The sequence below is a fragment of the Ascaphus truei genome, chromosome 4 (assembly GCF_040206685.1).
Source record: "Ascaphus truei isolate aAscTru1 chromosome 4, aAscTru1.hap1, whole genome shotgun sequence".
NCBI lineage: Eukaryota > Metazoa > Chordata > Amphibia > Anura > Ascaphidae > Ascaphus > Ascaphus truei.
In genome coordinates, this window is record NC_134486.1 from 57,309,987 (window position 1) to 57,325,344 (window position 15,358).

At 41.2% G+C, this 15,358-nt stretch overlaps 2 protein-coding genes across 4 annotated transcripts in view; one reads left to right on the top strand and one right to left on the bottom strand.

The window, feature by feature from the left end:
* The window catches only part of RHOQ (ras homolog family member Q), a 52,467-nt gene extending 47,544 nt beyond the window's left edge, over positions 1–4,923 (top strand). The window contains exon 5 of the mRNA XM_075595811.1: positions 1–4,923. Coding sequence (XP_075451926.1) covers positions 1–156 — 156 coding nt within the window. The 3' untranslated portion in view covers positions 157–4,923.
* Positions 230–15,358, bottom strand: part of PIGF (phosphatidylinositol glycan anchor biosynthesis class F) — a 26,919-nt gene continuing 11,790 nt past the window's right edge. For all 3 annotated transcript variants that reach the window (XM_075595808.1, XM_075595810.1, XM_075595809.1), the window contains exons 6-7: positions 14,455–14,563; positions 230–646 (exon numbers count right to left, since the gene is read on the bottom strand). In XM_075595808.1, the coding sequence (XP_075451923.1) occupies positions 533–646; positions 14,455–14,563 (223 nt within the window). In that variant the 3' untranslated portion in view covers positions 230–532. The remainder of the gene's footprint in view (positions 647–14,454; positions 14,564–15,358) is intronic.

Below are 15,358 nucleotides of genomic sequence, written 5' to 3' on the forward strand. Positions count from 1 at the left end.
ATAGGGGCATGCTGCTACATCGAGTGTTCAGCTTTGACACAAAAAGGACTGAAGGCAGTTTTTGACGAGTCAATTATAGCTATTCTCACTCCAAAGAAAAACACCATGAAGAAAAGAATAGGATCTAGATGTATTAACTGCTGTCTTATCACGTGAAACACGGACACATATGGCCAGGTCTACTGGTGATAATACACGGTACTCAGTCTGATGCACATGAAACTTGTACTACAGCTGCATATGAGTTTTATTAACCTGCTTTTCAAACACAATGATTTCTAAAGTGAAAACATTTCAATGAAGAGGACATCAGATACAAATCTTCTTTTGAAGCGAAGGTACAGTTTCTCAGGGTTATCATTTATACAAGCTACAACTGTGCCATTAAAGTAACAGCACATGGACAAGCTTTCAGCAAACCATCTGGACTTGATATCATCACTGCAACGGGATTTTAATAGTCATTTGCAGAGGGCACATGAAATCCTTTATTCTTTATGGAATCTGCACAGAGAAATAGCACCTGAACTTGCTATCTGCTTTTGTATGAGAGTTGTTTCCTGTTCCAATATATCCACACAGGTGCAATTAAAAGACCAGCCACATACCCAAACGTAGCACCTAGGGAGCAGGATATTGGCCATACCTAAAAAAAACAAACACAAGAAGAAGTCACAGGTTAAATATGTGTAAACGGACTTTGTTAGTACAAGTATTAACGGCAATTCTAATGCGTTTCAGAAGAACAGGAGTGGAGTGGAGTGCTGGCAATATCATTATCAGTGACACTAGATGAAAATAAAACTAGAAGCACACAGAATTGGAAGTGGTTAGCGGCTGTGAAATACGCTTACATTGTTCTCTTACAATGAGAAATTCTAGGGCATAGCGCAAGTAGTGAAATGATTTAATACAATGGGGTTTGTATAGAAGGAGGGTTCACCAGTGCCAAAGAAAGGGTGGTGGGAGAGAAATGGTGGAGAAGAGGGGGCTTTTACATGCACGTGTGCGCAATAGGGTCATAGGGTTTGAACACTTGTTATTCTTTTTAATTCTGCCGTGTGTGGATAGGATACTAGATCTCCTTATAGGTGCAGTTCCCCACCGCCCCCTCCCCCCCCCCAAAACTGACCCAACTTGAAAGTGAGCACAATATAATGTCCTATTACAGTATACAGGCAGTCCTCGGTTATCCAACGGAATCTGTCCTGGAAGTAGCATTGGATAGTGAAACCGTTGTACAGCGAGTCCCATGTTAAATCAGTGGCGGTGAGCGTTGGATAATGCATTCAGGCGTCGAAAAACGGCCCTTAGGGTTACATTGTAAAGCGTTGGATATGCCATTCGTTGTAAAGTGAAACGTTGGATAGCGAGGACTACCTGTATTAGTAAAATATATATCTTGCCATTCTCTCTTTATTTGTAAATAAAAAAGGCCAAAAACCTGCAGTAGTGTTCACATGGTAACCTCTGCTGTTTCTCACCTGCATCATATCACCAGGCAGAACAGAGCTGCTTTCCATGTAGACTAAATAGATTTTGGAAAGGAACTACATCAGGAGTCACTCAGATAAGGCTCTTTGAAGTCTGGTGATGTTAGAGTGGGAGCGACTTAGCATTTTTTTTTTTGCTCACATTGATACACAGTTTTAAAAATCAGTGAGCAAAGAAAAAATGCATCATAATTTAAGGTACGTCAAAAAAAAGTGTCTTCATCTTTAGGCATACTTCATCTAAGCAACACAACAAAATACATCCAATAATAGAAAATAATGCTTCGATGTAGTGATCAGGGCCCATAAAAGCCAGACTGCTTGATATTTAGGCAATAATAATAGTCCCAAATTAGAATGTTCTGGAGGTTAACGTGAAGTATCTGACAGGGATGAAAAAGAATCCATTATTAAATACATTTGTGGAATAGCACCATTAAGGAATGAATGGGATTTGCTGTAATAATGCTGCATATTTTATTATTTTTTCTTATACCTTGTCTCATGTGGCATCCTGTATAAATACATTTTTTAATATCTTAGGTAGCTGTATGTTAATTTGGTCACCAGTTCTTCTGAGCCCTCCTAAATAGAAGAGGAGGTGGAAACTTATTTTCTATTGTATAACTAACTAAAGGGCACTGCATTTTGAAATATTGCTCCTTTACTGTACAGTATATAAAAAGTTACACATTGAAGGGGCAAGGTAGTAAAGGTTTCTTGCTGCAAAGCAGCATCACATGAAGCTTTACATTGGTCTTTTCTACCAGTGTTGCAACACAGACTTTAGTGGCATTCTTTTGCATAGTGGAGGCTTTGCACAGCTGCCTATGCACACGATTACTGAAGGAAACGTTTCAAACGTCTTGTATTGTAGATGTTTCGTTTTGTGGAAGCGTGGGTCCCCTCCACACGCAGCAAAACCTCAATGCAAGCCTTCCCACAACACTATCACACCAATGTGCCTCGACCTTTCTTGGGAGTGACTACTACCTCTAATGCTTCGAGGATAGTTCATGGACCATGCCTAATAAACCGGTTGTGTTTTTCTTGCCATATGCTATGCTGTAAACATTTCAACATCAAAAATACCTTAAGGCGCCATCAACACATCTAAAAACAGCAGAAAGTGTCTCGTTACAAGGTTTCTAAGAAGAAATATGCAGGCGCTTCACAAAAAGTACCACACTTAGGGCCTCACAATCTCTGGGGTTGGTAAATTCTGAAGATGATTGCAACTATACTTTGGAGGCATTAGTGCAGCCACCTCTGGGATGACATTCTGGCAGCAGATAGTAGGTCCTCTGGTCTGCAGGACAGCCTCTAAAATAGATAGGGAGGGGGCGGGAGAAAGTCCAAATTGCAGCTAAAATGAGGCAAAGAGAGTTTCTCTTGGACACAACGATGTGTGTGTGTGTTAAAGAGGCAATCCCACGTAGCAGTATATAAGGGAACTGCATTCAACTGAACATCACTAAATACATTATTTAGCATTTAAAGGCTTGTTTTAGAATTAGCATAAGTTTGCAAAGTCAACCAACACAAGTCAGAAAGGCCAACACTCAACAAGAAAGATTGCCGAATATATGCTTTTGTTAAGTACAAGTTAGGATGCATTCATTGATTATTTTTTTGCCCAAAACAGAATGGTTTAATTATTGCACAACGAGGCACGTGAAATAGAAGGGAAAAGTAAATGCAACTTTGACTGTGGGACTGTCCCTTTAAAAGCCAACAGCTTAACCAAACCTCTCAACAGGATGAGACTTCTTGTGGGGGATATTTACTAAAGTCTCCCATCTGAAACATTGGGGGCAAAAACCAGTACTACAGATTTGCACTGGATTTAGCAAAGGAGAAACTCCAGTCGCTTTCAAAAGGATTTCAGTTATTTGATAGATATGTTGCCGTGTTTTGCGGTAGTAAATAGTCACCGGCATATTCTGATTGTGAAGACATATGCCTTTAGAATATTGTGCACTCCTCTCTGAAGGTCAATTACATTTCAACACCGCTTATGCTTTATATTGCAAATGCATCAGTTCTCAAAAAGCCTTTTAATGCCAAATTTCCCCCAAACTAAATATGGATCGGCGACTGCTTCCAGAGAGCTGGCTGACTGCCTCTTACTCGGTTAATGTGGCACATATTTGAAGCACAAGAGAGTTCGCAACCTAGCTTGATCTCTGGTAGGGGTACTCCATACACAGCATGGTTTTACCACGTAGTGTCAGCCATTCAGATGCATGCAGCTCCAAGTGTGAGCTACAGTGCTCTAAGGCTGCGTCCATAGAAGGACAAGCAGCGCTGAGCCGTGCGAACGCTCCGCGCTGAGCTCCTGCATCCTCAATGAGGATGTCTTTAGAGGGGGCTCACGCGAGCGTGCGCAGGCGTGCTGAGGAGTTGGATTTTCAGCCGACAGCCGAGCTGTTTTTCAGCGCACTGTCGGCTGAAAACATCCAATCAGCGCGAAGCAGCGTCAACATCACGGCGCCGTGACGTTGACGTCAGTGCGTCGCGGGCGATGGGCCCACCGACGTCACTGAACCGCCTCCCCCCAATCGCGCCCGCTGGCTCGCCTGCATGTGCATGAAATCGCACAGGTTCAGCAGGCGAGCCTCAGCGTCAGCGCTGTTCAGCACTGCTCCCCCCTCTATGGACGCAGCCTAAGGCCGCATCCAGGGTGAGAGCGTGCGCACGTGAGCACTGCACATTATGTCAATGTGATCATCTATAGTACACGCACACACGTTCCATGGAGAGCAGCTTGAGGAGACAAATGATCTTTTATTTACCGTGTGATGGCTGGGTCACGTGAGCGGTTTGCCCAATGAGGGCGAACCAGCTCTGTGATGTCACGGCCACGCCCCCCCATCGTGCCTAGCTACAGGACTCGGCCCTGCTGCATGAGAGCGCCACCAGCATGGACCAGGCCTAATCCCCGCACTGCCAGAGATGCCATCCGCCAGCACAGAGGCTAAAGTATTTAAAACATACACCATTTGCTTTCTTGAGCTACTGCCACAGCAAAGTTCAAAATTAGATCTACAGTACAATATATTATATAAGTTTTCCTTATAATCAATGTCTATTATATGAGAAGACATGGCCTTACTTTTTAAGAACACATAATTTAGTAAACCTAATGTATCAAGCACCAATATTTATTGTCCTCAAAGTTCACATTGTACGAAAGTGTTGCAATTTATATTGGATTCAAATCTTTCAAATGATGTATCTTTTGCCAAAATGAGCACATTTTTGTTCTGGTTAGAAAATCTGTATGTCTTAAAATGCCTGTATTCTATATTTTAATATAAATGTTTGACTTGGTTTGCTGCATATCTTTCCTTATAACAGTCGCGATTGGGAATAATGCTTATTTGTCAGACCATACATATGTGGTTAATATTTAAAAAAAAAATCAGTATTTTCTGGATAGTTTATGACTACTGTTCACCTACATTTATCAATATTGTTTTTAGAGTTATAGGGGGCAGTTCTCTCATGTCAATTGGTTTTGATCCTCCCCCTCCACCTCCCCCAGTTTTTGTTTTTCACATGTATAGGAAGCAGGGGTTTCAGGTGCCAAATGCGTTAATTTCAGCTCCTGAGACCCCTGCTTCACGAGATACTTACCAGTATGGAAGCAAAATGGGGGTGTTCAAATCTGTTCTGTGTCACCCGGGCCAATAGGAAGCCGTAATGTCATCCATTGCGAGTTCCTATTGGCCCCCATGATGCAGGCGATTTAAGCCTCCATAAAAAGGAACCGGTGGCACCTTCTCCGGTAAGTTTTGAGAACCAGAGACCCCCTGCTTCCTGTAAAAATAAAAAGGGGTTCCCAGAAAGAATGGCTCCTTTAAAAGGAAACTTGGGAAAGCTTAGGTTGAGGAACAGAGGGAGTTCAGTCTGGGCATGTAAACAATGCAGAAGTTTCTTGGGTGGTGGTGCAGCTGCCTTTGAAAAATCGTGGGACCAAAATTGCAAGTATACTGGGTACTTTGTCAAAGGCCCTTGGCGGCTGAAACGCGTCAGAGTTTGTCTGTTGCTGTTTTTTATGTGCTAATAAACGTTTTGTACCCAGTATACTTGCAATTTTGGTCCCACGATTTTTCAAAGGCAGCTGCACCGCCACCCAAGAAACTTCTGCATTGTATACCAACCCGGTAGGAGCACGCCCTACAGCACCTGGATCTCAAGAGACTTGTGAGTTTCCTTTTTCCTATTTGCACTTTACCCATGGCCTGTGACACCCATACAAAATATACCTTATATAGAGGTTAGTGGGAGTCCACAAAGAGTGGCTTTAAGAGTTACTAGTGGCAAGGATATAACTACATTGTGCTGTATGATTTGGAAGCAATTCATTGTTTGTACTGCATGGCTGTTCCCTGTGAGCATTGCATAGGAACGCTGGCTCCTATTCCTTCACTTTGGGCATGTAAACAAACATGTAGCACTCTGCATCTATCACAACGCCACAATGGACTAATGTAAAAGTGATGTGTCTGCAAAATCTATTCAATTGCTTATTTGCCGTTTGTTATTTGAAGATGACATGAAGTATTTGGGCCTAAACTGATTGACAGGTGGGGGTGGGTGGGAGGGAAGGTGAGGTATTTCACTCAACTCATCAGTACACATGAAAGCAATGACTCAAAAACGCTGATTTCATGCTATTACATCTTTTTGTATCTCACTTTTGAGAGAAAGACCCAACTAAAACTACCAATACGCGGCCAAACACAAACCCCAATCTTCTAATCTCAATGTTCAGCAAATACAAATACCACTTGTCAGCACATTCACAACCCTGCCTTTCCCCTTCATCTCTTGCCATACAATTGCTACCATTGCAGCCAGGGATTCTGGGTAATGACATGCAAATGAGCACAGCGTGTCACCTTTTGCTTCTTATCCATTTTAACATGGGACCCTATAAGTATTACACAGCTTTTCAGCATAGCCAGTAACCCTGCTTACAGACAGCTGTGTGTCTTTTGAGTCTCAGTGTGGGTTTGGTTAGTGGCTTTGCACTGTAAAGCTGGTAGTGGGTATTTTTAGTACGAGGATGTGAGCGTTAGGAGGTTTGCAGAAGATAGGTCATATTTATTTTAGTGAAGCAGCACAGCCCTTAAAGATTCAGTCCAACTTGACAACATATTGAAAAGGCAAATGAAACCCGCTTTGCCACGTGACACCATTGTACGATTTTTGGTTACTCTAATTTTTTTTGCAGTGCAGAAATTGTCAAATGAAAAATAAATCATTTTCAATGCCCTTGACATACACTATTAAACATTACTTGATATAAAAAGTACCACCGTTTACAGAGAGCATAAAGATATGCAAAAAGCAGAGAGGTAAGAGCCATAGCGAGCAGCAACACGATTATAGTTGTGGGAACTTTAAAACATGTTCTGTTTGTTTTTATTTGCCATAAAAATATGAGAATTGGGTTTGGGAATAGGCATGAAATTTGCATAGCTGTGAAACAGAAAAGAGTCCCCATATTTAAAGGCAACAAAAATAAATATCTATTCTAAACCCAGGCATAGAAAAATCCTGACCATTGCTCTAATCCCGACCCTAGTTTTATTTACAAGATTAGAACTGTAGAGCTGCGGTTTCTGTATGTTATGGTCTTTATTTACATAAATTGTGCAACTTTATGAAAGCTTAACCAAAAGGTAAAATACTCTCTCAAAACTGCTGTAAGTCTGGGGCAATGTTGGAAATGCAAGTCCTTGTACAGAACTGCACCACACCAGGCACAGGACATGTCGCTAAATATGTGCCCTTTACCTGCTAACCTGGGAAGCCACAACATCCATTGCAAAAAAGAAAACCGCAACAAAATGTTTCAATGCAAAGCCTCGTGCCTTTTTGTAATGTATTTATAGTATATTCCAGCCAATCATAATTAACATACTTATAAGGTTCATGTTGGTCTTGGTGCCGAGTGCAATGATTGGCATTCAATCTACCGTATATATGACCCTCTTAGCATAAAACGATCACTTTTCTGGTGTGCTGGGTGTGAGGGGATGGAAAGCTACCAGCGTAGACAATCAGTTCAATTGTTTTTATATGTGACACACACGGCAGGAAATTTTTTACTGAACACGAGTGGAAAATGAAAGCTAAAAGGCCGACAAATACGGAGCTGCTTTAATCAGCCACTCACACATTTAAAGTGAGGTTTTTAAGTGATACAGTTAGACTACAGTTATATATATATATATATATATATATATATATATATATATATATATATATATATATATATATATAGTTAATATACTCACTTTCTTCATGCAAGACCAATAAATAAGTGAAATAGACCGCTATCACCTTGAATAATTTGAGCAATGTAATTGTAAATGACAGGTGCTGTAAGGGTAGTAAGTATAATAGTATCGGTGGTGATCAAAGTGTTTGATCAAAAAAGAAACTCTTCTAGGTAGCAATCTCTTGTCATGTGTGTAGTGTCATGTTTCATGGACTTAATTGGTCCAACAGTTAGATACTGTATGTCTGAGTAGTGCCCAGATTCACAGGGGAAATCAAAAATAATAACATTTTATTAAATCTACATAGATATTAAAAACACATATACATTATTAAAAATCCCTATTGTGTGGAATGGTGATACTGTTTTTGTCATAAGCCCAAAGGTATATTACCGTATGTAAAACAAAACAAATATCTTGACTTTCTGAATCACAGCTTTCAATACGGTCTCTTGACCAAAACCAATGGGTATCGCAGGTGTGTACACATGTATCAATCACAGCATGATCACTCAGAGGTGAAGCATAATCTATATATGTACTGCAGGGTTAATGCAAGGAGTGTATATAGGTAAAGTGTGGGACAGATGGTACATCAAATCAGGAAAGTTACCGTACAGATATATATTCTAGTTGATGTCATATTATACAGCTAGTGCATATATATCAGAGAAAAGGTTGTATATATATATATCTCTCCTATACTCCGTTTGTACAATGAGCCCTCAGGTTCTCCCAACAAAAGCAGGGCTGTGTATTATTATTCAGTGGATTGAAACGGTATCATGCAGTTGAATACACGCTGTTGGAGGGTACTCCGTGGTCATGAGGTAAGGTAATATAATTCACTATAGTGATCCTCAATACCCATAGATATAGCTCCTGTACGGTGCCAGAGAGTATTTGCTCTAATGTGGTTAGTATATTTTAACCCGTGTTGGCCTCGTCATACGAGGGAGCTGGCTATCGTGTGTGCTGTGTAGGTTGATACAAGCCTGCTGCTGATGCCGGTTACAGAAAGTCGCCACCCACTGACGTCACGACTGTGACGCCTCACGTCCCTGACGTCAGTGGGTGGCGACTTTCTGTAACCGGCATCAGCAGCAGGCTTGTATCAACCTACACAGCACACACAGCACACACGATAGCCAGCTCCCTCGTATGACGAGGCCAACACGGGTTAAAATATACTAACCACATTAGAGCAAATACTCTCTGGCACCGTACAGGAGCTATATCTATGGGTATTGAGGATCACTATAGTGAATTATATTACCTTACCTCATGACCACGGAGTACCCTCCAACAGCGTGTATTCAACTGCATGATACTGTTTCAATCCACTGAATAATAATACACAGCCCTGCTTTTGTTGGGAGAACCTGAGGGCTCATTGTACAAACGGAGTATAGGAGAGATATATATATACAACCTTTTCTCTGATATATATGCACTAGCTGTATAATATGACATCAACTAGAATATATATCTGTACGGTTACTTTCCTGATTTGATGTACCATCTGTCCCACACTTTACCTATATACACTCCTTGCATTAACCCTGCAGTACATATATAGATTATGCTTCACCTCTGAGTGATCATGCTGTGATTGATACATGTGTACACACCTGCGATACCCATTGGTTTTGGTCAAGAGACCGTATTGAAAGCTGTGATTCAGAAAGTCAAGATATTTGTTTTGTTTTACATACGGTAATATACCTTTGGGCTTATGACAAAAACAGTATCACCATTCCACGCAATAGGGATTTTTAATAATGTATATGTGTTTTTAATATCTATGTAGATTTAATAAAATGTTATTATTTTTGATTTCCCCTGTGAATTTGGGCACTACTCAGACATACAGTATCTAACTGTTGGACCAATTAAGTCCATGAAACATGACACTACACACATGACAAGAGATTGCAACCTAGAAGAGTTTCTTTTTTGATCAAACACTTTGATCACCACCGATACTGCAAGACCAATAACCAATAACCTCAGCTGATATGACATGGATCTAATTGCATTCTCTTCACAGGTATGTTCCTGATGTTGAAACCCTGTGTATAAGACTGAATCTGGCCTTGTTGAATTGATAAATAAGTTAGTATGTTAGAATGTAAATTTTTTTATTTTTTTTTCCTCTTAACTCTGTGCTGTTAATTGACCAAATGGAACAAGCTGACTGATTGGGGAGGGGGAGGGTCATGTGAATTTTTTTTGTGTATAATACTAACACCTCAGCTGCATTGGGCAGGAACTGCATTAGGCAGTGAGGCATTCAAAGTGAGGTTTTAAGTGATACAGTTAGACTACAGTTTGACTAGAGGTGACTGGGGACTGGATCTTCTGCAAACTCTTTTACTCAAGACAACAAACGGTAAGCTATTCAGATCACACTATGATCTCATGCTTGTTAGCCTGCATAGTTTAACCCCCCACCCCTTTACAACTTCTTTCACTGCAGCCTCTCCCAAAAATGACTGCACAAAACACTGAAACCCTGAATTGACCCTAGCATTGCAATGCAGCAAAACACTTGAAAAGGTACAGGCCCACCCCTGCTGTTTAGTCTGCACACACTCCCTCTGCTCACAACAGCTCCTTGCAGCACTGCCTACCTCTGGCATCATGAACCTGCTATGTCTTCTAACTTTTTTCTTTCTCCTGGCCTCATGGAGATGTTACTCCCTCTATCCACTACAAACTCCTCCATCCTGGCCCACACCCAACATCACCATACACCCTGGACTACTCAAAAGCCTTGCACTATCTACTGAATGTTGGTGGAGAACTCTAAAAACCAGCACTCCAACCACTGCTCACTCAAATGGCAAACACCACAAATCTACAACTTGCAAACAACTAACCAAATTTCTACTCATACTATTACTCTCTCTAGCAGGTGATGTTGAAACTAACCCAGGTCCTCCCATTTCAGCTCTGTCCCATGCCCCTGAGAATTCCACCTTTAAATTCCAAAAAGGGCTATCTGTCGCCCATATAAACATCCGGAGCCTGCTGCCCAAACTGGATGAACTAAGGGCATGGTGCCTTATGCATAAACCCAAAGCCATCGTTCTTACAGAAACATGGCTATCCTCAAACCCCTGATGCAAATATCGCCATTCAGGGATACTCCATTTTTCGGAGAGATAGGTCAAAGAGAGGAGGAGGGGTGTTATTTTATATTGCAGACACCTTACAATTTACACTGTTACATTGCCCACCAAGTCCACCCTCTTTTGAAACTCTAGTGGGCAAAATCTGCCTCCCATTTTCTAAGCCCATCTTGCTTGCTGGCATCTACCGCCCCCCTAAAGCCCCACTACAATCCTTGACTGATATCACCCAATTTCTTGGCTCCATTTCCTCTCTGAATGAGAAGAGTGAGCTGCTAGTTCTTGGGGATTTCAACTTCAACTGGCTTGACCCTAAAAACCATAAAATCCAGATACAACTCAAGTCACTTAACCTATCGCAACTCATTTCCCAACCCACACGGATAAACCTGAAGTCGCATAACCATTCCTTGCTAGACTGGATTCTCTCCTCAAACCCCAGCAGAATCCAATCCTCTGGCATCCTTCCCGCTATTTTCAGTGACCATGCAATAGTATACTGTGTAAGGAAAATTAAACCGCCCCATTCAAGCCCTAAAGTTCTCCTCACTAGAACATTTAAAAACTTTAACCCACAACAGTTTCTGGATGACCTTACCAACTGCCCATGGCACAGAATCGATTTAATTCCCGACCCTGATTCTGCGCTCGACTATTTCCAATCCGAGTTCTTAAAACTCTGCGATACCCATGCTCCACTACGCAAAATAAGGGTACGGGGGGCCCACCTTCCATGGGTTACACCTGACCTTATAGCACTCTACCAGTTCAGGGATGCCTTGTGGAAAAGCTACAAAGTAACTGGCACTACCAAGGATCTCAATCACTACAGATGCATGCGGAACATGTGCACAAGGCAAACAAGGCATGCAAAAGCACAATATTACTCTGACAATCTCCACCAAAATACATCAAACCCAGCTAACTTCTGGAAGGTTATCAACAATATATTCCAGGCTCCTAACCATCAACAACCAAGTAATATCACTAAGGGGGATATTACTCTGACAAACCCCACTGACATTGCAAATGCATTCAATGATTACTTTGTGGGGTGTGCCACTAACTTATTAGCGAAACGCAGCACAAACCCCAAACCTGAATCTCATCCTGGGAGTACCCCTATAGTCCCACCCCCTCCCAACACTGCCCACAATTTTCAATTTAGCCCAGTATCTGAAGAGGAGACTACACAAGCGCTCCTCAAACTAAAACTAAGCAGCCAATGTGCACCCGACTTACTACAATCTAGGTTCCTACGACTTGGTGCCCCAGCCATTGCCAAACCAATTGCGTCCATAGTCAACTCTATCCTGTCTGCAGGCCATATCCCTAAGACCTGGAAAACTGCCAGAGTTGTCCCAATCTTCAAAAGTGGGTACAAAAACACTGTCTCAAACTACAGGCCAATCTCACTTCTCCCAATTCTATCCAAAGTTATGGAAAAATGTGTCCACTCCCAATTAAGCGATTTCTACACCAAGACAAATTTCCCTAGCCAATTCCAGTCTGGGTTTCGTCCCAAACAATCCACCGTAACTACCCTGCTAAAAGTTTGCAATGAAATCCCGTGTGGAATGGAACGGGGACAACTCACTGGTGCAGTATTACTAGATTTTGCAAAGGCTTTTGACACAGTTGATCATGTTATCCTGCTTAACAAACTCCAGAGCTCTGGAATAGGGAAACATGCTTTAAACTGGTTTCAGTCCTACCTATCAGGAAGATCCCAACATGTGTCCATCTCAGGCTCTAACTCCAACTCCCTGGATATCACCTGTGGTGTCCCGCAAGGCTCTGTTCTGGGGCCCCTACTCTTCTCAGTGTTCATTAATGATCTTCCCACAGCTTGTAAGGAAGCCTCAATACACATGTATGCAGATGACACAATCCTGTATGCACACAGCCATAGCCTCTCTGACCTTCAACACATACTTCAGTCTGACTTTTTGAGACTCGAAAACTGGATTTCCCAAAACAAACTGTTTTTAAACACTGACAAGACTGTAACAATGGTATTTGGGACCAAGATTACATTTGTAAAGCTTCCAGTGACTGAGCTCCTGATTAGAACCAACGCTAAAACCACCCTAACACCTGTCACTAGTTTTAAATACCTGGGCTTATGGTTTGACTCCCACTTAACATTCGGGATGCACATTGATACCCTGACAACCAAGACCTATGCCAAACTAGGGGTACTTTACAGGAACAAATCCTCCCTAAGTCTCCTGGTCAGAAAGCGTATTGCACAGCAGATGCTAATGCCAATTATTGACTATGGAGACATAGTATATGGCTCGGCTCCTCAAACCCACCTTAGCAAACTTGACACCCTCTACAATTCAATTTGTCGTTTTGTTCTCCAATGCAACTACAACACACATCACTGCGAAATGCTCAAAGAACTAGATTGGTCATCACTAGAGTCTAGGCGCAAAGTTCACCTTTCCTGTCTCACCCTCAAATACTTTCTGGGCAAGCTACCTGAACAAGCTCCTCACCCCTACCACATGCAGTACCTATCACCTGAGATCAGACTCCAAAAGACTATTCATGGTCCCAAGACTCAACAAAAGTATCCGGACGTTCCTCCTTCTCCTTCCGTGCACCCCAAAACTGGAACAACCTACCAGAGACTCTCATATCCACCACCAGCTTAAGTTCTTTCAAATCTAAGGCTGTCTCACACTTTAATCTGGTCTGTAACTGATTCATACGCTCATAATATATATTTTCTTTAACTGTGCATGCAATGTCTTGTATATAATGTATACCTTGTTCATTTATGTAACTGTATTTGTAACCATGTATTATTTTGTTTTACTCTGTGCCCAGGACATACTTGAAAACGAGAGGTAACTCTCAATGTATTACTTCCTGGTAAAATATTTTATAAATAAATAAATAAACATGTAACAAAGAGCCAGGACGGGTCATTAAACCCGTCCCCGCATTTACTCCATTGACTTGAATGGGCGTCAATGCTGGCACTTGATACGTGTGCCCCATAGGACCTTATTCTATATTCACACACTTATTGGGCTATTTTCAGCCACAAATCTCCATAAACTGCAAAGGGAATTTTTGGCCTATACAGCTGCTTCGGTGCATATAGTTACCCCCTAAACCCTCTAAGGATTATGGGGAGAAATCCTTAACAATATATTAAAGTTCTATTCCATGAAATGAAAAGAAACACACACACATGCACACACACACACACACACACACACACACACACACACACACACACACGCACACAAGGTAAAAAGTGGTGTTATACACAGAATTATTATCTGAACTAAATTCAAGATCAATTGCCAAACACCTTATTTATAGCAGTGTGCATATAACTGCAGGCAGACATGCGGGTGACATTGTGCAATTCCTCTTGCATGATTTATCGTGTATTGCAGGTCTCCTCTGTTAAGCGGCCCTAAAATGTACACAATAGTTGCAAACAAACGTGTATGTGCAAGATTCTCTTACCTTTGCGTTCTACAAAAGGCAAATATATGAAAAACTAACCTGCCATGGTCTATCCCAGTCTAAAGGTATAGGAAAAGCACCCAGCCAGACTCCCAGCACGCTGCATATAGTGGTGATTTGCAGACTGTGATCCCAGATAGACATTGCCCTGTAAAGTCAAACGTGAAGATACATTAATACAATATTATGCACAAGTAGAAGTATGACTTTCATGTGTATTTCATACTACAAGCTTCAGTATTTTTGGGAGGGTGGGGTTAACAAAAAAAATAGTCATCTACTTTTCTGTTGTAGGGTCCTTTAACCATTTATTGTTAGGTGGACCTACAAAAGCATTCCAACAAAATACACTGCGAGCCCATGGCAGCCAGAGGACTAACAAACTCAAACCACTACAAGTGAAACGATTATTAATATCTCCGTAATATTTGCCTCCGCACACTGTATACGGCGTGTTTAAAAGTAAAATGAGTAGCGTTTTACATATTGAGCCCTGAAAACTCCATACTAGTAACAGAAGATTGCCGCAGCAAACTCCAACTGCAGACAGCATGCGAAATCTGCGCTGAGGAAATCTGCAGCGGTGGCTTATTAATCCTCACAAATATTTTACATCAACACTCCAATGAAAAAGAGAAACGATGGAAGACGTCACAAAATGCAGAAGGTCTTTTAGAATTAAAAAAAAAAAAACAATGTATAGAAGATTTGAAGAAAACAAGGCAAAATGGAAAATCACAGAATCAATTAACAGTTCCATTAATAATGTGACCAAGAGAGGACATCGCTCTGATTATATATATATATATATATATATATATATATATATATATATATATATATATATATATATATATATATATATATATAAATAATCAATAAAGAAATAGATGATACCGTTCTGTGGCTAACGAAATGCTTTTATTTGTGCGAGCTTTCGAGA